Source organism: Crinia signifera, chromosome 9, assembly GCF_055691185.1.
Source record: "Crinia signifera chromosome 9, ASM5569118v1, whole genome shotgun sequence".
NCBI lineage: Eukaryota > Metazoa > Chordata > Amphibia > Anura > Myobatrachidae > Crinia > Crinia signifera.
The window spans coordinates 5,252,528-5,277,672 of record NC_139225.1 but is presented as its reverse complement, the minus strand read 5'-3'; the positions used below and the strand labels follow the sequence as shown (position 1 = coordinate 5,277,672).

Here is a 25,145-nt window from a genome sequence, read left to right as displayed (position 1 = left end):
TTGCACCCCCCAAAAAAAGCAAGCCCCTTTCTCCTATTAAAACTGTCATGGTTATAAGCTGGCTTGCAGCAAGGAACATTGCAGTTCTTGTTCTGATATGAATGCGGGGGCACTGCACTATGGAATTAGGACGCAGAGGGGTTAAACTGACCTTTTTTTGCTTTAAATGCTCGGCTAATGTGGTTGATCCGGCCCATTACCCACAAACTAAGAGTGCAGTGTAAGAATTCTACTGAAAGGTAATTGTCCTTGTGCCACCAGGTGTGACATTATCGGAGTGGGAGCTCAGCATTATATCACACACACTTATAACATTTGCGAATCTATGTGCACAAGTACGACTTCATACATATATCCTCCGAACGCTGCAGATTGTGTTACACATAGGCCCCGATTCTGGGCGGACGGCGTTAGTTGGCTCCCAAAGCAACGAAATACAGCTGCTTTGCGATCCAACCAACACCGCCCGTTGGGCGTGCGAAGGCCCGCCCCCTGCTGGTCACCGATTGGAAACCTCAAGCACTTTTTTTTGCCTATTACTTTGACCATAGTATAATTTGAGTTGGTCCTGGACCAGCAAACCAAGACACCCCTGAAAGTGTCCTAAAGGCACCCCAGGGAACAATGGCACACAGTTTGGGAACCACTCCACTAAGGCGTCATCGCACCTGTCTTATGCACCTTCCATTAGCAATCAGTGGGGTCATTTGTTCACCTGAACAGGCCGGAAGCAGCTCAGAAAGCATAGTCTTCTAGATTCGGTGTGCCTAACAGTATATCTGTCTATACGGAAAGACGATATTACCGCCAGATGGCGCCTACACTAAGTGGATGGAATTCATTATTCTGGTGACGAATGAAATAAAGACAGGCCAGCCCACATTACTGCTATTATTTAATTAGGAGCAATAGTTCCCAAACTTTGTGCCGCGGCATCCTGGGGGTAACCTGTACCCCTTTCACAGCGCCAAAAAAACCTAGGTCAACCCAGGTGAACGTGCGATGTGAAAGCACCAAATCTTATAAACTGACCCGGGCTATAAGTTGGGTCAAACCTGGATCGCCCTCTGTATAATGGGCAACCCGGGGTTAATGCGAATGCGTGGTACCTGGGCCCGACCCGGTTTTGAGATGTGAAAGGGGTATCAGAGGACTTGCAGGGGTGCCCTGGGTTGGTGGTCCATGATCAATTCCAATTATTTATGGCCAATTGTGAACCAACAGAAGTGAATTCTGTCCACCTCCAGATAACGGACCCTGGGGAGGACATAGAAACACAATTTGCTGCATTTAATATTTTTTTTGCAGATTTTTGCAATGAGAAACGTTTGGCCTACGGCTGCCGTGGAATAAATTCGGATACTCAGAGGCGCAGTGATATAAAAAGTCTGGCAACCGTCAGGCTAAGGGGTAAATTTACTAACGCTTGTAAAAATGAAAAGACGTGATAGTGCTATAGCAACCAATCAGATTCTGTCTGTCTATCATTTCCTAGGATGCAATAGAGAAATGAGAGACAGAATCTGATTGGTTGCTATGGGCAACATCACTTTTAGATGCTTTGTAAATGTACCCCTTAATCTAGTTTTTTGGGGGATAACTAGGCTAGATGCCGGCATCTTGATGGGTGTTTCATTCACTCCTGTAATACCGCATTCATATCGTATCGCAATGCTGTGTCGGAGCCGGGTCCAACATGTTCACACTAAACCAGGGTCGCCACTTATACACAGGGAGACCCGGGTATAAGCCACTTTATAATCCGGGTCGAATTGCAGGGTTAGTCGATCTGGATTATTAGGTTTAGTTCTTTTAAACTGCACCTCAACCAGGTGTGGGTTGTTAGGTCTACACCAACTAGGTCGACAAGCATTGAGTCGACTCCACTAGGTCGACATGTGTCAAGGTCGACATGGGTCAAGGTCACATGGGTCTAGGTCGACATGGGTCTAGGTCGACAGGACATTGGGTCGACACAATCATTAGGTCGACATGGGCACGGTCGACAGTCAAAAGGTGAACATGGGGTTTTTCACTGTTTTTTTACCCGAATGTCGACACAGTTGACATGCACACAGTTTAAAGTGCACCGCATCCCCTCGCATCACTTCGGGCACGGTGCCTCGCTACGCTCGGCACACTGTTTTATTCTCCCACCAAGCCCTAGTGGATGGTAGGGCACGAAATACCGCCTGTTGGCACATGTCTGCTCAAAAAACTGTGAAAAACCCCATGTCGACCTTTTGACTGTCGACCTAATGTTTATGTCGACCTAATGCTTGTGTCGACCTAATGACCTGTCGACCTATACACATGTCGACCTTGACCCATGTTGACCTTGCTGCCTGTCGACCTAGTGGTGATGATCCAATGCTTGTCGACCTAGTTGGTGTAGAGCTAATGACCGTATCCCCTACAACCCTGATTGTCTAGACAGCAACCTGGCAATAACCCGGGTTATAAGAGCGGCGTGAAAGGGGTATTAGTGTAAAACAACACAACAAAGAGTGCTACCAAAAATATTCTGCAGTAATGGCAGAGGTGTCAAATTTATTATTATTTATAAAAATGTTTACAATAAATTCCATCAAACCCTGTCATCTACTGGTGCACACACACACACACACACGCACGCACGCACACACATCATGCACACACACATGCACACACACACATGCACACACTGTACTGTTATCTCCCAGAATGTGAGCACACCCCTGCAATTGCGCATCTTGACCACTGGGGGCTGCATCCTTCCTCCTGCTGCTGCATGCAGACCCTCGCATGACCACCACTGTGCTAGTAACGTTGCAATGCCCAGGAGGTGGCTGATGTAAGCGTTCCCAGCAGGACTGCAGCCTGGACAGGGGGGATCTCCCCTGAGCCTGTCAGACTGGGTAAGGACAGCTTCTCCATTGCATGTATATGATGTGTATTATTCCGTCTCTCTGATCAGCCTCTCCCCCTCCTCCCCAGACCTCCCTCCGCTCTCCCCCTACGACTGGCAATGAACAGCTGCCTTTGCATGAAAAGAAGGGACGATTTTCCACGCTTAACAGTTAAGTGTCTGTAGACCCCCCAACCCCAGCTACCCCCCCTGCCACCCTCCAGTCCTGCTGGCAGCCTCTGCTGCTGGTAGAAGCATGGTGCACAGCCAGGACTGCAGGGGGATCATGGTGATAGTCACAGGCCTGAGACCCTGATGTCAGATGTATGCAATGCATTAACCATTCAGCTGTAGCACCACTGACCCTCTGTCTTCTATTGTTACCAGTGCTATTGTTATGTTATGATTGGTAGCAAAACAAACAAACAAAAATTCCAAAAGATTCCGTGTCCTTGATACATTATTTCTATTTCTCCCCCTCTCCCTCCCTCCCCTCCCTTTCCTTCCTTCCCTTTCCCCAGCAACCATGCATGCTATGTGACTGTGTGTATTACATCTGTTCTATGTACCCTGCACACACACACAGACAAAAGGAGAAGAGCTGGGTGTTGTGTGTGCAGCCTGGTACTGCCCAGGAAGGATGTTCTCTGAGTGTCCGCCTGTCAAGTATATAACAATAGCCAATATCTGGTGTGTTACTGAAGGACCGAGGCCTGCGCTGGATATGAAGCCTGCATTGCTGCATTCACGTGTTGTGTATTTGTTTACACATTTGTGTGGCCGCAGCTAGGTTTCTGTATTAGGACGAGGGGGTGTTAATGTGTAATTTTTTTTTTTTTTAGATTCTATTATGTATCCATTTATTTCGATGTTTTTCTATATTTTGTTATTTTTTTTAATTTTTTTTTTCCAATAATAGTAGTTTTGTATTTATTTATTGTTATTATTTATTTGCATAGTGCCAGTGTTATGCCCAACACAAGGCCTCAAAACCCCTAAATGAGTCGGCTTATTAGCATTTTCGCTGGTTCATAGCATCTACATCAGGCATGTCCAACCTGAGGCCCTCCAGCTGTTGTGAAATTACAAGTCCCAGCATGCCTTGCCACAGTTTTGCTATTAGGGAATGCTAAAACTATGGCAAGGCATGCTGGGATGTGTAGTCTCACAACAGCTGGAGGGCCACCATTTGGACATGCCTGATCTACATGGATGTGGCTTTGACCCTCATTCTGTTCCGTGGGACCGTGTCCACATGCAGTTATTTATTTATTGTGCTTTTATTGTTGTTTGATAGATGATCTGTGTTAGAGTGCCCTTGGAGAAATGTCATCTCCATGAAAATACACTGAATATATTCCCACTTCCAAGTAGAAAGTGTTACTACATTTGGCTAAAGTAATGGGGCCTACACACAGGGCGACACTGCTGAGCGATCTGACGATGGCTCAGCACACAGCGCTGCACAGCGATATGTCAGCGCTGTGTGCTGTGCGATCAGTCCAGGCCGGTGTTCTCCGGTGAGGAAGCTGCCCCAACTGCCAGTTAACTAGATTTATCCAGCACGCATCGCTATGGGGCCTATACACGGAGTGATGTAGGGTCATTTTCTACGTGGTCTAGTTAGATTGATTATAAATTGCAGTGAGATCGCCCCGCGTGTACGCCATTTATAATATTGATATTAATAAACACAGACTGAATGGTTTTGTCAACAGATCTTTGCACAGAACATGTGTATATACATAGGGGGGTTATTCAATGCTGTGAGCGAGTGGTGACAGCGAGCAGAGCTTCATGCTCGCTGTCACCACTCACCCTGTCAGTATTCAACGCAGCCCCCACATACGCCAATTCCCCCTCGCTCCATTTTTTGAGCGAGGGAGAATTGGCGTATGGGGCTCCTGAACCAGCGAGACTCGCGGCTAAATACAGCGAGTTTTCTGCACTAGCCGCGGGTCTCGCTGTTTTGGGGAATTCTCGCTGTCTTGTGACAGCGGATTTCCCCAGAACATTGAATAGAGTGAGCAGCCGGCGCGGGGGTTAAACAGCGAGGATCGCTGGTTTTCTGCAATCCTCGCTGTTTAACCCCCTCGCCGGCCGCATTGAATACCTGCCAATGTGTATAGAACACTGGTCCAATATATTTTTTGACACGGACATGAGGAATCTTAGAAGTTATATGTCATGTAGCGATTTTTGCCTATTCTCCAAACGATTTCACTAGATCGCTTAGAAGATAGGCACAAATCACTGTGTGTGTAGGGCCCACAGCGATGCGCGGCCTCCTGCGTCATAACCGCCGGGCTATATATCTCTAGCATACTTAAAATATCTAGTCCCAAAAGCTCAATATAGTATAAATGGCACTATAATGGCAACCACTGAGGAAGAGAGGGATCTAGGTGTCACTATTTCAGGGGACTTAAAGGCAGGTAGGCAATGTAACAAAGCAATGAAGAAGGCAAGTCGGATACTTGGTTGCATAGGAAGAGGTATCAGCAGTAGAAAGAAAGAAGTAATAATGCCACTGTATAGGTCATTGGTACAACCTCACCTAGAGTATTGTGTTCAGTTCTGGAGGCCATATCTCCAGAAGGATATAAATACATTGGAGACTGTACAAAGAAGGGCAACTAAAATGGTGCATGGCCTACATCACAAAACATACAAGGAAAGACTAAAAGATCTTAACATGTATAGTTTGGAGCAGAGAAGGGAAAGGGGGGACATGATAGAAATCTTCAAATATACCAAGGGTTTTAACATAGTACAGGTGGGAAATTTTCTTCAAAGGAAAGGAAGTAATAAAACATGAGGACATGCACTGACACTAGAGGGAGGAAGGTACAGGTGGGAGACATTAGTCACAGGAAGAGGAGCAGCAGAACACGAGGACATGCACTGACACTAGAGGGAGGAAGGTACAGGTGGGAGACATTAGTCACAGGAAGAGGAGCAGCAGAACACGAGGACATGCACTGACACTAGAGGGAGGAAGATTCGGGGGGAATCTGAGGAAGAATTACTTCACAGAAAGGGTAGTGGATAAGTGGAATAGCCTCCCATCAGAGGTGGTAGAGGCAAATACAGTAGAACAATGTAAACATGCTTGGGATAGGCTTAGTGATATCCTTACAAAGAAATAAGGATTAAAAAGGGTTGAGATTACCTGAAGGGTAAAAAAGGGGCAGACTAGATGGGCCAAATGGTTCTTATCTGCCGTCACATTCTATGTTTCTATGTGTTCTCTCTTTTGAGAACACGGTCAGTGGCCGATTGCTCAGCATACTTCGCTGTGTGCCGAGTGATTGTGTCGCGCAGCACTAAGCGCCCATCGCTAGGTGTGTTGGGGGCTTTTGGACTGTACACTCCATTGGCATAGTTCAGTAGGAAGCTATATACACTCTATTCGATATGTAGCATCGCCGATATAGGTGGCGCTGTATAACCATATACATTACCCTTCTGCTCCACGGGAGATTTCTGTCCTCCCTGCGCTCGCCTTAGGACACCTGCGTTACGGTTTGACATGCATACCGCCGCAGTCACACTCCCCACCTGCCACTGTAAGCAATATAGTAAAGTGACATCACTGGGCCCCCTGCTGAATATGCATCCGCTGAGGATGATGTCACATCTCACTGCATGTTCATACTACAGGGAAAATCGTTAACGATACAGTGGGTAAACACTGAACGATATGCACCATAAAATTGTTATAAATAATGTTCTCGTGTATATCGTTAATGAAAATCGTATAGTTCGCAATCCATTTGATTATCAAACGACTGCGTTTATATACGGATTGTAGCGTGCATGTGCGAGACAAATAAGGGACTGAAATGCCAAAAATATCTAATCGCAGTTTGACAGAGTAGAATTCGCCATTTGGGGGTGGTAACCGGACGTTTTCAGGGAGGGTCTGTGATGGCAGCGCCAGCCTCGGTCGGCCGGATTCTGTCGCAGAGTTGTGGAAGGGTTGACGGTGAGTGAATTGCTTATCGATTGCAAAATGTTTCGATTCATTTGCAAGTTTACACATGCGCGTTTTTCTTTCTGCGCGGCAACTTTCTACTCGCAGTCATCTGAAAATCCGCACCGTGTAAGTTTGCGAGTGAATTGCGAAATATATGGCTATTCGCTATCCAGCCGCCAATCCACAGGAAATATAAAATGATTTTCCCAGTCTGTGGAAATGTGAGTGACCATTCAACAACTCTGCGATGGAAACAGGCTGAGCGAGGCCAGAGCTGACGTCACACACCCTTCCTGAAGACGCATGGGTTCATATACTCCCTGAAAATGACCATTACCACCCCAAACGCTGACCTCTGTCAGTTGACCTCCAGCCGCGTTTGCAATCCGTACACAATTTATGTCGCTATTTCACCTCACGCAATGCGTACGTTACGCAAGCGCAGTTATTCGATAATTACTCCATCTGCAAATTCAGGGAATAAGTGCCAGATGTATCAGCTCCTACCTGCCATGTTACAGACTGAGTTTGAATAATGACAGGTAGAATCTGATTGGCTGGGACTTTATCACTTTCAGCAAAAACCATGTTGGCGTCATTGTGCTTTTTTTGCAACTTTGTACTTTAAAACAAATTTTTGTGCGTTTAAAGCCCTGAGCCTCTGGTATAAGTAGTTTTGATGCCTCTATGTAGTGAATAGGATGCATGGCGTATTGAGGCTATATGTATGAGGACATACCTATCTGTAGGTAGTGATAGTGGCGGTGAGTCCTGGCGCAGGGGGGGGGGGGGACAACAGGCATTGATAAGGGCATACACAGTTGCCGATGCCTCACACAACATTGCCGACAGCGAGGCGGTGGCGGGGAGGAATGACCGTCATGCTTCAGAATGCTTGGAAGAGGGAGTGGGTCGTTAGCGATGATTTCTGTGCAGGGTAAATACTGGCTGCATTGTTTTTCATGTAGTCTTATTTTCTAAAATGTTGGATTTGGGCTTTTCAGAAGCTGGAGTTAAAATAACTAATATAACTAATAAAGGCTTTAAATATCTCACTTTGCATGTAATGAGTCTTATATAATATATTACTTTCACCTTTTAAGTTGAATTGCCAATATAAATGAACTTTTGCACACTATTCAAATTTTCGGGTTTCACCTGTACTCCTTTAATAATAATAAAAAAACAACAATACAGTATTTGTTTTTAAAGAGAACTGTTCACTGTTTAGCTGACCATTCACTAATGGAAGTTCTCGGAGAGAGAAGTCGCATGAGATTTCCCATGAACCGCCCGGGAGCGTCGTTTTGCATGCGATCCCAGCCACGGCTTCGGTCCCAATATAGCGATAGTGTAGAACACTCATAGAGGGAGAAAGTGTCGGGATTATAACTGCATCCCGTTGTATATTATGGTACGTGTCACATCATAGCACGGAACAGTCTCTGGGTTGAGTAAATACATCTGCGATTCTTTTTCAGGAATATGAGCAAGTACTGAGAATGCTAAGGACAGCGTCTCCTCTGTTGTTACAGGTGTCTGAGAACACTGGCCCTGTCTGGCGTGTAACTAGATTTATCCAGCATGCTCTAGTCAGATCGCTTAGAAAATAGGCAAAAATTCCTGCGTGTGTAACACTCTGCACATGTTACATCTGCCCCACCTGCATTGCAGCATGGTTTTGCTATTTGCTTTGAAATCCAGGCTGAATTAGGCCCATATTGTGGCGCCCTAAAAATAAACATAGATGATGATAATATGAATCTCTATTTAGAAGATCCATATATATATATACTGCACTTTGTGTGTGTTATAGGGGATGTGTGATGCCCCCAGCCTGTACTATATACTGTCTGATTTATTTATGATCAATGGACAAACCAAGATTTTGTTCTGAATATATTGCTTTCCCCCGTACTATTTATCTATTGCTATGTGATGAAGTTTTAGGACATTTTGGGTCTCCAGGCTGGACTGTAATTAGGGAGGACCCTGTTTAATGAACCCACAGAAAGAAACACAATGTTGTATGTAATGAACAGAAAATCTAACTTCCTATCTCTATATCTGTCTGTAATACCCAGTTTGCTTTATCGCTGTTTCCATTTGTAAAGCACAATGGAATTTGCTGCAATATATAAGAACCTGTTAATAGTAATGATAAGAATTGCTGATTATGACAAGGCCGGAGAGTCTTTCTTCTTCTTACTGATATGGAGAAGGTGTTCATACACTGGACTTATGTCAGAACCATTTCCATAAAGACAAGGCAGCGCAGGGCCAGTAAAAGTGAGAAATGGCAAAAGATGGAAGGGTGGTGATCAGAACTGGTGAGGCTGCAGTAATGATTCATTAGCCAATTGGCGTTTCTGACGTGTTATTTGGTTGTACAGGTGGAGTAACCCTTATCCAAAATGCCCGGGACCAGAAGAATTTTGGATAACGGATTATTCTGTATTTCAGAATATTTTTATATTTCAATGAGGTATCTTGCAGTTATGTTGTACAAACACATCAACCACATGAAATACAAATATATTTTATTTGTGCATACAACAAGGTTTCAAAACATGAAACAAAGTTTGTGTACAATCTCAGATACAATGATTGCTTGGAATCTAGATTCAGTATTTCACATATTTAGTGCCAGTTACAGATGTCCCCAGTAGTGCCAGTTACATATCATGTGCTCAGTAGTGCTGTTACAGATGTCCCCAGTAGTGCTGTTACATATCATGTCCCCAGTAGTGCTGTTACAGATGTCCCCAGTAGTGCTGTTACATATCATGTCCCCAGTAGTGCTGTTACAGATGTCCCCAGTAGTGCCAGTTACATATCATGTGCTCAGTAGTGCCAGTTACATATCATGTGCTCAGTAGTGCCAGTTACATATCATGTGCTCAGTAGTGCCAGTTACATATCATGTGCTCAGTAGTGCCAGTTACATATCATGTGCTCAGTAGTGCCAGTTACATATCATTCCCTCAGTAGTGCTGTTACAGATGTCCCCAGTAGTGCCAGTTACATATCATTCCCTCAGTAGTGCTGTTACAGATGTCCCCAGTAGTGCCAGTTACATATCATGTGCTCAGTAGTGCTGTTATACCCCTTTTCCACTAGCCTAAATATCCTGTGTTTTTACAAAATCTGGGATTTTAGGCAGTTGGAAACGCTACCTGTAGAAATTACCCAGATCGTGAGATCCGGCATTTCTACCCAGATAGCGACCAGGGTTGAACACGGGTTCAACCTGGGTCACTGTGTAGTGCAAACGGGTAACCGATGCGACCCGGGTCCCGTTAACTACAGTGCAAAAGCCGGCGCTGGGAGATGCTGTCATCTCCCAGCGCCACCCTGACCCCACCTCCCGGTGACATCACCCGCCCGGCATTATGCCAAAAAGAAATGCATACAATTAAAAATCTGCCCCAAATTCTCTACGGGGCATCACTGAGGAGATCGATTAAACGTCTTCCCCTGTGACTGTCACTAGGTGGCTTCAAACATTGCAATTAAATTGTGGCTGCTTTTCTCCTCACAGCCACTGATGACTTGTTTGAAAGGTCCGTGGTTTTGTCAACAAAAGTCAGACTTTAGATGGGTTTGATTGCGTGGAAATTATAACCCTTTCACACTGACAAATATTTCCTGGGTTATTGCACATGAACAAGCATCAACCCGGGATTTTGCTCAGTGTGAAAGGATCCTGAAAGAATATCTAGGGTCGAGCAACCCAGCATTTCAGCCCTGGTCGTGATCAGGGTTGAACCAGGGATCAAAATGGGATGCAGTGCAATGTGAACATGCCCTAGCCGGGATCCTGTACACGGGACTGTAACAATGCCTCTGATTGGAGCCCGGGAAAGCAGAGGAGATGGGCAGCATGGCGAACTGGACAGATCAAGAGATCAGGGAGCTGCTGAGCAGGAAATAAAGAGACAGATAGCAGGCGCAGGGAAAGATGCTATTGTTTATAAGCAAAATAAACACAATTTAATTAACGAATCATGTTGCGATGACTTTTCTAGTGCTTCACTTTTCTAATAATGATGAAAGGGTTGTAACTATTGAAACAATGCTGCAAGGTTTCCCTTTTGTGACCTCATCATTGTGAGCAAGAAAAAGGTCCGTTTCTAATGACATACTTATGTATTTGCAGGGATTTCCCAGGATCAGTGTAAATGGGGCTGCCCCAGGTCGATCCCAGGTCTAAGTGCAGAGTAAAAGGGGAAATTCCTGGGTTGCGTCCTGGAACACATTCCCGGGTGTGACCCAGCTCTGCCAGTCTGAAGGGGGTATTAATAGGTGCCTGATCGGAGCAACAATTGAATTGTTCAGGCTGGCGCTCATTTCTTTGGGTGCCTTGTAAAACAGTTGGATCGCTAAAAAAGTGTCATTCGTTATAAGAATATTCTCTGTACTATTGTCGCATGCAGGGACAGAGCTAGCTCCTTGAACTTCTCATGGTATTTTTAGCGGAAAATACCATGAGACTGTAACTCCCACATGAGCCAGCACCGGCTTCCCTGTCCACCAACAGGTGTAGGGATGTGGAAGGCAGAGGAATTGAAAGAAAGCCAATTGAAGATAGCGTTTTTAACACAGGGCTCGTCCGGATTTTTTCACAATCTGATTTTAGTGAATCTGAAGCGGATCATATTTTTAATTACAAGTATTGGAAATGATGTCTGCTTATTAATAAATGAAATGTTAAGGGCTCAGTGACAAATGTACCAAATTCTAGGTGATACTGAAATAATACTGATAAATATTCCCGATGATTGTGTGGTAGTAGGTACAGTATATGTATTTCTAGTGTGTTTCCACTGCTGATCTATTGGTGGATTCTTGGACATTATTAGATTAATATTAATGGTAGGTATTGGATAATACTTGTAAGTACAGATCCCCTATCATTGAGGATAGTTGTAGAGTGATTTATGAAGCTGGGTATTATATGTGGACGTATTTAGCTATTGTATTGGATGAATTTAGTTTGATTTATTGCTGTAGATTCCGATATTCATCTCTGTATGTGGGCAATGCAGTGCACTGATATGGGGAGTCAGTATGCGTTATATTGTCTTGTGCTCAGTGGATACAATTATATCCTTTCATTGGATTTTTCCTTTTTCTTCCTTTTTGATATATTTTATTATTTTACTTGGTTGCTTGTTATCCTATTGTGATTCTAATTAAAATGCACGGTACTTGTGTAGTTTCACGGCTGCCTAGTGTAGTCCGCGTAGTGCCCCCGTGGCAGACCTGCGTAGTTAGCCAAGTGTCCCCGTCAGGCAGCGTACTCACCCCGCGAGCTGCAGCTATGTCCCCGGCAAGCCTATGAGCGCCTCTCACACTGCGCTGGTAACCGCCAGATCCCCTGCACTGGTGGACACCAGCAAATGGCGCTCCATCTGCCTGAGACACACAAGCGTCTCAGTAATTCTTGCAGCAGGGTACGGCAACAGTGTCAGGGAGATGTGGTTAGGGATGCGGGCGCAAGTGCATCTTATGCACAATGAAGGACGCATTTGCCAGTGCTCCATGTTTCATACTGGCAAATGCCTCCTTTTCAAACCCCCACTATCCACGCCAGCCCGAAGCGTGGCGAGCGCAGTGAGCGGACGCATTACGCGTCCTCCCGACCTGTTCATACCCCCACTATCCACGTCGGCATGGAGTCTAATTTATAAAGTGTGGCAAGCTCAGCGAACCCGAAGCATGGCGAGGGAACGCGGATTACTTGACCTGTATTCCGCCTCCCCTCGCGGGGCTCGCAGCGCTGGCCACACTTCGGGCTCCGTGGCTTGCTACGCTCGCCACTTTATAAAATCAACTCCACGCTGACGTGGATAGTGGGGGTATGAACAGCTGTGTCAACATTTGTGTCGGATGGTTTGTCGGCCGTCGGGACCAGAGTTAGTGCATGTAAAATGCGCAGGAAAGCGTTCTCTGCACCAAGGGTTTTGCGCCAAATAATCTCCTGCTGGTAGGAGTCAAGGTATTGGCGCGCAGTGCCCCTCTGTCTCTTGTTCCTCCATTTGCATGACCCCAGAGCCTTTCAATATTTTGGGTATGAAAACCCAGTGTCTGGGTCCATGAAATTGTAGCGGTGATTGACGCACGCATGATGGTACCCCGCCTTCTCAAGTTGTTGTGTGTTGTACGCGCGCCAACAGTCTGAGTATATGGTGGTACCCGGTTCAATATGCGTCTGGATGGCGGACATCAGGGTGCTGGCGTCACAGCTGGCCACTGGTGTTATGAAACATTCACCCGTCTCACGGGATATGCCACCAAAGAGCCACTGCTGAGGCAGGACGCGTCCAACATGATTTTTGTGCTGGACAATTAGACTTTCATCCACCTCAACTCCAAATATGTAATGACACAGATATAGTGACATCATCATTCAGAAACAGAGTCAGGAGTGTGTTTGGAGAGACTCTGTGGTGTTGGGGAACATTGTATGGCTGGAATTGGAAGAGCTGTGGGTATACTGCCCTGTGCGCCTTATATTTAAAGTAAATCCTTTACTTAAAAAAAAACTGCACTACCTGTGCCCACTGTGCACTATCTGTGCCCCCTGTGCACTATCTGTGCCCCCTGTGCACTATCTGTGCCCCCTGTGCACTATCTGTGCCCCCTGTGCACTATCTGTGCCCCCTGTGCGCGACCGGTGCCCCCTGTGATTTAGGAAGCTGGCACAGGAACAACATAAACATCAGGATGCCGACGCAGTAATACGTTCAGCCAGCATCCCAATCATAGTATGTGGTGTGGGCTAGTGTGTGGGGATGGGGGCTTAGGTTTAGTCATAAGGGGGTTAGGGTAGGGATAGGCTGCTAGATGGAAGGGTTAGGGGGTACAGAGTGAGAGTAGGTACCTTTTGGGGCCTCTTCATATCAGGGATCAGGGTGCCCGGGGGTCAGCGTCGGTGAGCTGTGAGAGGGGCCAGTTTACAGCAATGTGGAGTGAGGCAGAGGGGTGAGGTGACAGTGTGGGGGGGGGGATGAAGAGAGGGGGGAAAGAGATCAGGGTGCATCGGCACCGTCCTCCCAGCTCTGCGGCTCCCCAACGACATCCTCCTCCTGATGCAGCAGTTTCCGGCTCAGAGGCTCCCCAGGGATGCCCTCCTGGAGCAGCAACTTTCCGGCGACATCCTCCTCCTTTTGCAGCGGCTCCCCAGTGACAGCCTTCTGGCATTGCCTCTCCCTGGCGCTGTTCCCACTGCTCTCCTGCTCCCCAGGATTTCTGTCCATTGTCCATACAAAAAGTGAAAATCTCGGACTTCCAGGGGGGGCTTCTGGGTACTCAGAAACCCCCCCCCCCCCCCCCCTGTGTGCGCCACTGTTCTCTGCTCACTGCTTGAGCAGATTAACTACCTGCTAAAAGGTTCCTAGCAAATGATAGACAAATATTGCTTCACCCAAGTTCTGTAAATTGCAAAAATCTCCACTTCAGCCGGTTATAAAGAGCACTTCCGAGTTGCCCTGTTTTTGTTTTTGCTATGTTTTACCATAGAATGGGTACTATTTAATCTATTGCCAACGTTCGCTTTATTAATAAGTTACAGACTATTCTAGAAAAGAATTTCCAGAAAAGGACTACACTAATATTGCTGAGGTTTGTTTACATTTTTGGACTGTGCAGGGAAGAGTTGGTATTTGGAGGCAGGAATGTGAATATTTTCTCTCTGATGGAATTTCATTAACAAAAGATGAATTGGTTTTGAAACAAGACGTTTGTTACAAATGTTACATTTCCCTACAGGACCATCCTATAATGCCTGAGGTCCGGGACCTTTCAGATGCTCTGACAGACCTGTCTATGGATCCCATCACAGGTGTTGGGGTAGTAGCATCAAGAAATCGAGCACCTACTGGTTATGAAGTGGTAGGTACAGTATATTCTTTTCTTGGGTTGTAATGTATAATGAAATGTCCTGTATTGTGTGTGGGACCTTGTCTTGTTAGCTGAACGCATCCCCCCACAACTCTACTGTTACTTACAAAGACCACTTCCTTTACACTGGATTCTGCTTAGATATGTGTATCTAGAGACAGTCAATAGTAATTGTCAGTAGTCATTTATTTATTTACAGTTTTTTATATAGCGCAGCAGATTCCGTTATACTTACCTATATAGCGCAGCAGATTCCGTTACAGTTTATTATGTAGCGCAGCAGATTCCGTTGCGCTGTACAATAGAAAACCGTGATAAAACAAACTGGGTAGTAATAAATCGACATAGAGGTAGGAGGGCCCTGCTCACAAGCTTACAATTTTTAGGGGTAATAGATGGATCTAGAAGTCCAGGTCAAGCTCCGTTAAGGTCCATACACGCTAGGCGATTATGCATTGGGCAGTGGCATTGGTAACATATACATTGCTGGTCTGCACCACCACTGTTTACATTACTGCCTATTATTAATATACGCTGGTGCACAGCAGTGCTTAGAGTGGTCCTGGAGAGATGGTGCAACTGACTTTGCCCACCTCTTCCATCCACCATATGTCAAAGCCCAAGGGTGGGTACCTAGGGTGTTCGGTGCCCCCCCTGCATGCTTTAAATTTATGGCCTATCATACACACACACCCATAAAAAAAAGAATGTGGGCCAAATAATACCACCCCTAATTGAAATTAAATAGTGCATGCATGGCTTTGTGGGACAGGAGATTATGCACACTGTAATGCCTATTATACATTATGCCACACACCATAATGCCCATTAAATATTATGCTGCATAAGTGCTGTTTTCCTACATGTGTGGTGCCAGGGGTTTCATGTGTGGTGCCAGGGGTTACATGCATGGTGCCAGGGGTTACATGCGCGGTGCCAGGGGAAGTTACTGTGTGAACTGCACTGTGTGGCAGAGGAGAAAGCCAGGCAGAGTGGGGGGAAAACCTAGCTGTCTCAGAGCAGGTCCGGTGATGTGTGCCGGGAGGCGGGCGGCTGCGTTAAAGGACCATTTTTATGGTACCCAATATTTGTGTGTAGCTTGATTTAACCCCAGTTGGATGGCTGTAAGGTTACTTTGTGTAGAAAGAAACCTTTACGCATTAGTATCTGGTTTTGCTTTTATCTAGTTACTTTTGGATTACAACACCACATACAAGGACAATAAATACATCTTATGGTTTTTTTCCTGTAGTGTTTTTTCCTCTCCATCACCATGTGCTGCGCTGGCGACTGTGGGCTAAAAATCCACCACAGAGTACAGGCAAATTCTCCTGGGTTTTGACTGCCAGCCAGGTTACACAAGCTGTGGTTTCCTGTGCAGCGCCAGTGGTTTATAAATTGTAGTCCTGTACAGAGCTACATGATATTGTGTTGACATAAACTTTTAGCCTATTCCAAATACCTTCCAAGAAATATGTTGGTGAGGGGTAAAGCCTAATTGGCTAAAGCAGTAGATAATTTAAGATTATACTGAAACAAGAGACTTTTTTTTTTTTTTTTAATGATTGGAATGTGTTCTTGGATAAATTGTTTTCTGTGATGGGTTTACCGGACTTTTTATTGTTATGTACCAAAGATGTGGTGTCTATACACCAGCATACCCCAGAAAGAGGGATTGGAGAGTGTGGAGAATTTTTTATTCCAACAGGTGGAGTACAATGGCCCACCAATACAGTTATTCATGGAATTACTGTTACTGTTGCAGCAGCCCACAGAGGCCTTTTCATGGTCCCAGGTGTGGCGCATGCGCAGTATCGTCCTCGTACTACGCATGCGTAGAACCAGTTTTTATGGGCTGCCGCTGAGCAGCCCATATAGAGGCATCCCAAAGGGCAGGAACACCTCCCAATGGGACTGCCTTGAGTGACTGACAGGCCGGACTTCCAATAGGAAGTCACAGTGAAGTCTGAGCAGTCTCACAGACGGCATCTGGCTTCACTTAGGCAGAGAACAGGGGCAGATTTTACATGGAGGGGCTGCAGCCCATCGGTAAAAACCGCCACTGGTCACGTCCCAAATCGAGGTGTGATAGAGAGAAGAGTTGCTGCCTTTAGAAGCCTCCTGGATCCAAATTGAATATGGTTTCATTGTTGGGTTTAAATTTAATATTACATGGGGAGTATTCAATTAGGTGCCATTTTTTAGACTTCTCAACATTTTTAGGTCATTTTTAAATTTGACTTATTCAATTAAAATGCTGTTTTTTTCGACTTGTCAGAAAGAAAAATGACACGGTCGAAATACCGGGCCCATATTTTAGTCCCTATTTTGGCTATGCCAATTCAACTTTAAAAACCCACATCTGGGAAATTAACACCTGCAACTGAATACTTCTGTCCTTTTTTTTCCGGCTAGCCCCCTAAGTGTTCCGCCTGTTTAGTTCCACTCATTCTCCAGATATTGGGGGTTATTTTGATTCACTCGGAAAGGCACAATCACTCTCTAATGGACAAAACCATATGCACTGCAGGTGGGGCAGATGTAACATGTGCAGAGAGTTAGATTTGGGTGGGGGTGTACTTCAAACTGATATCTATATTGCAGTGTAAAAATAAAGCAGCCAGTATTTACCCTGCACAGAAACAATAAAACACCCAAATTTAACTGTCTCTGCCCATGTTACATCAGCCCCACCTGCAGTGCACATGGTGTTGTCCATTAGAGAGTGAGTGTGCCTTTCCGAGTGAATCAGAATAACCCCCATTATGTAGACAGGCAGGCCGCTAGTGTGTTGTTTATTTCTTCTATTACTATATGTGGCTTTTACAGATTGGTGCATGTGGTGTGGCCAGGCCTAGACGGATACTTGCAGATTAAAGTGTTGCCAATCGTGTATCTATATGATTACATTGCTGCTACCTACATTAAATTGAGTGCCTCAGCTGATTGTTTTTATTCTGGATTTTTGTTTATTCACATCTGTGTTTAATTGATGTAACCCTTCCAACGTGGTGCCGCTTACTCCGCTGGAGCAGTGTTTGGATGCACGTTCTCCACTTGTTCCAGAGCAGGTTTTCTTGTTCACCATTTGTCACTGACCTGTCACCCCATCAGTTGTGTTGTCTGGTCCACGGAGAAGGAGGGGGGCATTGACATTTAACATGTTGATACCAGAATTCTGACATCCAGTGTTTTGCACATTTTAACCTAACCATTTACCATAAAAATACTAGAAAATGTACAGTTGACCTATATAATGTCGATATTGTGAACATTTTCATCATGTCGACATAATGTTGATGCCAAAATTCAGAATTTGTCGACATCCTGACTTTTGACATTGTGACTAGTAGACAGTACCTAAAGACTTCTGTTCCTCTGGCTTAGGGGGGTATTCAATCCCCCGCCGCAATTTCCGACGGGAGAAATAGCGGTGGGGGCCTATTCAATGCTGTCCTTTTAACAGCAGTCGGCTCGTTTTGCCGAGATGTCGAGCTCACGGCCAGATCTCTGCGATCAATGGCCGTTTCTCGCGGCCACACCCCTTTTTCGGCGTTCGGCAGGCGGGGCATTGAATCGACAGTTGAGCAGGCCGAGAATGGAACAGGGTTATTGCTGTCGGGACATCCCGGCAGTCGTGACCCGGGATTGAATATCCCCCTTAGTGATGCCATTCGGGGTACAGGCAAATGAAGCTCTTTATTCTTTGTGTGTGATATTCCTTAAGGTGCGTACACACGGGGCAATATGATCGCTGGCAATATATTGCTCAGCAATAATATTGCCCCGTGTCCCGTTTTCATCTGCGACCAGAGATGGTCGCAGATGAAAATTTAAACACTGCTGGGTGAAGAGGCAGGGGATGTCGCTGGTCGGAGGAGCATGTTCCTCCGACCAGCGACCATTCAGGGGCTGAAAACGGGAGCGCGCACCAGGCGATTTATCGCTGGTGCACACTCCAATCACTGGCAATATGGTCGCTCAGCAACCATATTCCCAGCGATTTCAGCCCCTATCGCCCCCGTGTGTACACAGCATTAGTTTCATGAGTAGGGATAGAATTAAACAACATCTACACTGCTTGTATTTGTACTAAAGGTTGTGTCGGCAATTTGGTGACTGATCTGACAAGTGATGAAAAGCAATTAAAGCTTAAGCGAAGGGCTGAGATGTCAGCAAGTGTTTCTGGGTATGCAATGCCTGGTAGAACATGTGATGCCAGGCCCCGAGCACCCGGCTGCTTCTGCGGCTGCTCTACTGTTAGTGTTGTGTCTGGTTTTCTTTGCTGTTATGTACTGTAGTATTAATCTTCGGCTGTCTGCATTGTTCTGTCACACATTCCAAAAAGGGATGGAAGGCTGAAAAATGATTAACATGATTCATATTCACAATGTGAGGGAGTTGTCAGGTCCCGTGCATCTCCGCTGGTGTCTTTTGTTGCCTAAAATGCATCTTGTTCTCTGCTCAATGTGACAAGGACGCACATGGAGACTCTGCTGATTAGTTTATTAACTGATGCTTGTATATTGTGCATGACTGAGTCTATATATGGAGCACAGCAGTAGTTGTATTGGAAAAAACTGCCACTGCTACATTGATTCAGAGACTCAATCGCACACAGATTAATCAGCACAGTCTCCTCGTGCATGCTAGTTACACATTTTCGATAAGAAAGATGCCCGGGGCTAGAAGATTCTGACGCGACCTGGCCATGCCAAGAGGGGGCAACTTCCCAAAGGTACTGTAGGTGTGCCAATCTTGTGGCATTATATTTAAAAATATTTGGGGCTGTAATTGCTGCCAAAAGTGCATCGACAAAGTATTGAGCAAAGGCTGTGAATACTTATGTACATGTTATAGAAACATAGAATTTGACAGCAGATAAGAACCACTTGGCCCATCTAGTCTGCCCCTTTTATAAACATGTTACCTCAAACCATATTTGATCCTTATATTTTTTGTAAGGATGTCAATATGCCTATACCAAGCATGTTTACATTGTACTACTGTATTTGCCTCTACCACCTCTGATGGGAGGCTATTCCACTTATCTACTACTCTTTCTGTGAAGTAATTCTTCCTCACATTTCCCCTGAATGTTCCTCCCCCCAGTGTCAGTGCATGTCTCCGTGTTCTGCTGCTCCTCTTCCTGTGAAGAATGTCTCCCACCTGTCCCTTCCTCCCCCTAGTGTCAGTGCATGTCCTCGTGTTCTGCTGCTCCTCTTCCTGTGACTAATGTCTCCCACCTGTACCTTCCTCCCTCTAATGTCAGTGCATGTCCTCGTGTTCTGCTGCTCCTCTTCCTGTGACTAATGTCTCCCACCTGTACCTTCCTCCCTCTAGTGTCAGTGCATGTCCTCGTGTTCTGTTGCTCCTCTTCCTGTGAAGAATGTATCCCACCTGTACCTTCCTCCCTCTAGTGTCAGTGCGTGTCCTCGTGTTCTGCTGCTCCTCTTCCTGTGACTAATGTCTCTCACCTGTACCTTCCTCCCTCTAGTGTCAGTGCATGTCCTCGTGTTCTGCTGCTCCTCTTCCTGTGAAGAATGTCTCCCACCTGTACCTTCCTCCCTCTAGTGTCAGTGCATGTCCTCGTGTTCTGTTGCTCCTCTTCCTGTGAAGAATGTCTCCCACCTGTACCTTGTTAAAACCCTTGATATACTTTTAAAGTTTCTATCATGTCCCCCCTTTCCCTTCTTTGCTCTAAAGGGATAGGGGGGACATGATAGACACTTTCAAATATATCAAGGGTTTTAACAATGTTGTTATTTCTTAGTTTTTTTATTTTGAATAAATTTGCAAACATCTAAAAAAGTAATTTTTACGTTGTCATTATGGGGTGTTGTGTGTATAATTTTAAAGGAAAAAAATAAATTTATTCCATTTGGAAATAAGGCTAAAACATAGCAAGATAAAATCTAACTTATCTAAAATAATGACACGGACAACAGTAATGCCATTAAAATCAGTCAACCTTTTTATTTTGTAATATTTTAAATAACTACGGTGGCAGAGAGATAGAACGGTCAGTTTACCAGTGACATTACGTCTATGCTGATCCGATGTCCATGACATGCACTCAACTAAGCCAAAGAGGGGTGCCGGATAACTACCTGGCAATCGGGATCCCGACAGTAAGTGTACCAACATAGGAATCACAACTGCCGGTGCTCTGACAAGGGGTATCCCGACTGACAGGGTCTATTCTCCCTTGTGGGGGTCCACGACCCCATAGAGGGAGAATAGAACCTGTGGGGAGCGACTGAGCCCGCAAGCGGCTTCTTTGCACTCACCCCCCTGTCAGAGCACTGGCAGTCGGGATTCCGATGTCGGTATACTGACTGTCGGGATCCCGATTGTTGGACAGTCATACCACACCCTGAAAAGAGATCGCACCTCCATAAAGCAGTGCATTTGTCACTGGATTGACGTTCTTTCCTGCCACAGAGAGGTTGACCAACCCCAACAGGCAAGAAAAAATAAAAAAAGTTTGGGCTAGGGTGGGTGGGGAATCCAAGCTAAAAGAGGCCCAGGGATGCCAAGGAAGTAAGGGGGTGGGATGACTTAGCCCGAGATGAAAACCTGATAAACCTGCATGGAGAACACGAGCCAATAGTGTCACCGTGTATTCAGGAGATGACAGGGAAAAATCCCTCGGGACCCTCACCGCTAACGGTGACGAGTGGCAAAATACTCCCAAGTCGTGTCAGCCCTAGGCCGCAGGAGTGTGGGTGGAGTGTAATAGAGGCAGCTGAAAGCTGATGGGATTGGGAAAGAGCGGTTGTGATGGTGCGGAATGCAGAAAAGAGTGTAAAGAAAAGAGGAGAGAGAAGATAACCCAAAATGGGATAACACCTGTGAGGAGAGAGATAGAAGGAATTACCACGATGTACGGTGGAGAAGATCTTCATGTTCTCTGTGTATTCAGGAGATACGACACAGGACCGGCCTCCGAGTGGACTGTCTACGGCACACAGGACAGCTGGGATTTGAGTCCGTCCACACGTAGATGCAGCTCAGATGAAATCTGTGGCCACAGGGCAGAACTGACACCCGCTCTCCATTTCTCCATAATACAGATCACGCAGGATTGCGGCTCTTCATCCTCAGCAAATAGTGCACGATGGAAATGCGCTGATCTCCAAATCCCAGGGTGCGACATTCTCCCTGGTGAGATGTATCCGCATGTATTCGGGGTTACGACTGTCGCTGTCTACCTCCATGGCCAGGAGATTCTGTCCGTTGACCTCTACAATCATGGCTGGTTGGTTAAGCTCACCGATGAACACCATTTCAGACGACAGGAGGTCTTGCGCGTTGGTCTCAACAAAGATGGTCGACTCTGGGTTCTGCTCGTGCATCTCCAACATCCTGTCATTGAAATACTCCCTGTTGATCACTTCCACGGAGTCTGGTGGATTCTGCCGGCTGATCTCATCTATGAGGTCTGCGTAATTCTGATGATGTTCAGCTGGAGGATCAGAGGCTGGATGAAGGTCCCTGGGACCAGGGATAAAAATGGGTGAACGGCTTTGGGCTCTGTTCTCCCTTTGAGATGTTTCGTCACGGGTTTCCTGACGAGATCTTCTTTGGCGCTCGGAACGCAGCCTCTCCACAAAAACGGTCTGCGTAGAATCGTCTGAAAAGATATGCCTTTATATTGTAGCTATAATTACTAGATAATTATTAAATAACTAATATTAATAAATAACATGTTCAAAGCAATTGCTGATCAGCAAATTGAGTTACAGCAATCACATTCTGAATAGAATACTTTATTGTGTCAACAATACACTACAACAATGCACTGTCAACAAAAAATTACACACAATTACCTGCACACAAAAAAGCAACAAAAACATATCCCATTTCAGTGTTTATCATTCAGCATATGAACAGCAGTAGGAAAAAAACTGTTTAGCATGCGCTTTGTACGTACCGGGATACTGCGGAACCGTTTTTTCAATGGCAGAATATCAACAACCTCATAATTATGATTTGTCAGTGATGAGAGGCAGAATATCAGGGTTATATTTTAAGTGAGTTTTTGTAATACCCCTTTCACACCAGCCTAATTTCCCGGGTAGGGCCCGGGAACAACCCGCGACTAGCGCTGGTTTGTTAGGTTCCCGGGCCAAGCTTCTGGGAAAATTTGCCAGGATTTCAACCAAGCAGGGTTGTTCACAGGTTCAACCCGAGGTCCTGGCCGTTTTGAATGGGGTAGGGGGTACTAACCCTGGTTACTGGTCCATGGTGCGGATGGTCAGGCTGGGGATCCACACAGGCGGCGGGCGCAGATGACAGGACAGGAGGTGGATGAAGATGATGCAGCTCTCCGGTGCCCTAACTCCCGCCGGAGAGCTGCGTCATCTGCACCCGCTGTCTGACCTGTGTGGATCACCGGCCTGCACCGAGGACCAGCAACCCAGGGTGAGTACTATTCACTGGCCTCCGCCACCATCCCAGCTTCCCCTGCCTCCTGCCGGCCTCCTCTCTGCCTCCTTCCCACACCATAAAATGCAGAGACTTTTCTGGTGTGAAAGGGGCCAACCCGGGCATGATCCCTGGGCCGAATTCCTGGGTGGTTCCCTGCATTTTCTGGTGTGAAAGGGGTATTATCGTTTGTTAGAAAGATAACATTACAGAGCAATAATAGCCAGTTCCTACCAGATATAGTATGTGTGTGGATGGGGTGGCATGGGTATTATTCGAGCCTCACGAACAATCAGTACTGGAGCCCCCCAAGGATGCGTCCTCTCCCCTCTGCTCTTCTCTCTCTACACGAATGACTGCACCTCAGCTGAGCAGTCAGTGAAAATCATCAAATTCGCAGATGACACCACTATCATTGGCCTAATCAAGGATGGTGACGAGACCGCGTACAGGCATGCAATGGAGAAGCTGACACAGTGGTGCAGCAGCAACAACCTCGATCTAAACCCCACCAAAACAGTTGAGATGGTGGTCGACTACAGGAAAAGACCAAATGCACTAGCCCCGCTAACAATAGCCAACGCAGTGGTGTCGCGGGTTGATTCCTTCAAATTCCTAGGGACAACCATGTCCAGTGACCTAAGATGGGGATTAAACATAACCACAAACATCAAAAAGGCCCAACAGCGCCTGTTCTTCCTGAGGCAACTCAGGAAATTCAACATCCCACAGGAGCTGCTGTGCGTATTCTACACCGCCATCGTGGAGTCTGTCTTATGTTCCTCGTTCACAATCTGGTACGGTGGCGCAAGCGAGAACGACAAACAAAAACTGCAGAGGGTAGTGAAGACTGCGGAAAGGATCATAGGGACCGACCTCCCCCCGATAAGGGATCTGTTCTCATCCAGGGTAAGGGAACGTGCTGAGAAGATCGCAAACGACAAGCTGCATCCTGGTCACAACCTGTTCGACATCCTACCATCCAGAAGACTGTTCAGGTCCATCCCCGTCAAAACGTCCAGATCCGCAAGAAGCTTCTTTCCGTTAGCCGTCCATCACCTGAACAATCCAATCAAAGCGAATGCAATCCCAATATCAACAGCCAAACAACGTGTCCCTACTTGGCGACCTGACCACCATAGTCGTAGCTAGAAATTAAATGCTTGTAATGTCTTTATGTAATATATGTAACTCTCTTCTGCTCATCTCGATCTGAAATAAAAGCACAATAACAACAACAAACAATGTCCAGTAAAGCTCAGGTGTTATGGGGCTCTGAGCAGCGGGATCCTGTAGAAATCTGCTGGGAGTACAACACTAGCTGTCGCAGCAAACTAGCTCTCTCTTCCAGAAGCAGCTTCTCTCTTCAGTCTCAGGTACACCAACTGACAAATTGCTACAGTTGGGACGGCAAAATGGCCGATCCTGCCCACACACTGAGGCCAGGCGGCCATATTTGTTACTGGCATTTACATAATCAGCTATGGAGATCTGTATTCTGGTGAATCAAGCTAACTATTGCTGCTGATTAGTTTACAAATTTGAAAGGTACACAGGCTGTAGGTGCCCAAAACCACATTCATTGAATTGTGACATGTTTAGACCTTTTAAGTTTGTCGACCTTCAGTGGTCCACCTAATGCATGCAAACCTTTTCAATGTGTGTGTGTGTGTGTGTAATAATTTTTATTAGCCTTGTGATTTTTCCCCTTGGTTGTCCAGTAAGGGAGGCCAGATAACTAATGTTATGTTAAATCAGAGGAGAATAGCTTGGTGACAGCAAACACAGACCGGTTATAGGGCCAGATTCTATAAGCTTTAAAAGTGATAAAATGGAGAGTGATAAACAGCCAGCCAATCAGCTCCTGCCTGACATTTTTTCAAACACAGCGTGTGACATGGCAGGTGGGAGCTGATTGGCTGGCTGTTTATCACTCCTCCATTT

The 25,145-nt window shown here is 45.9% G+C and overlaps 1 protein-coding gene across 3 annotated transcripts in view; it reads left to right on the top strand.

Moving 5' to 3' along the window:
• The first annotated feature begins 1,321 nt into the window (after positions 1-1,321).
• MVB12B (multivesicular body subunit 12B) overlaps positions 1,322-25,145 on the top strand; it is an 89,471-nt gene continuing 65,647 nt past the window's right edge. Inside the window, exons 1-3 of one of the 3 annotated variants that reach the window (XM_083160958.1) lie at positions 1,322-1,410; positions 2,977-3,058; positions 14,640-14,762. In XM_083160958.1, coding sequence (XP_083017084.1) covers positions 3,008-3,058; positions 14,640-14,762 — 174 coding nt within the window. In that variant the 5' untranslated portion in view covers positions 1,322-1,410; positions 2,977-3,007. Of the gene's footprint in view, positions 1,411-2,713; positions 2,898-2,976; positions 3,059-14,639; positions 14,763-25,145 lie in introns of those variants that run through there. The other 2 variants (XM_083160957.1, XM_083160959.1) reach the window with 2 other exon arrangements.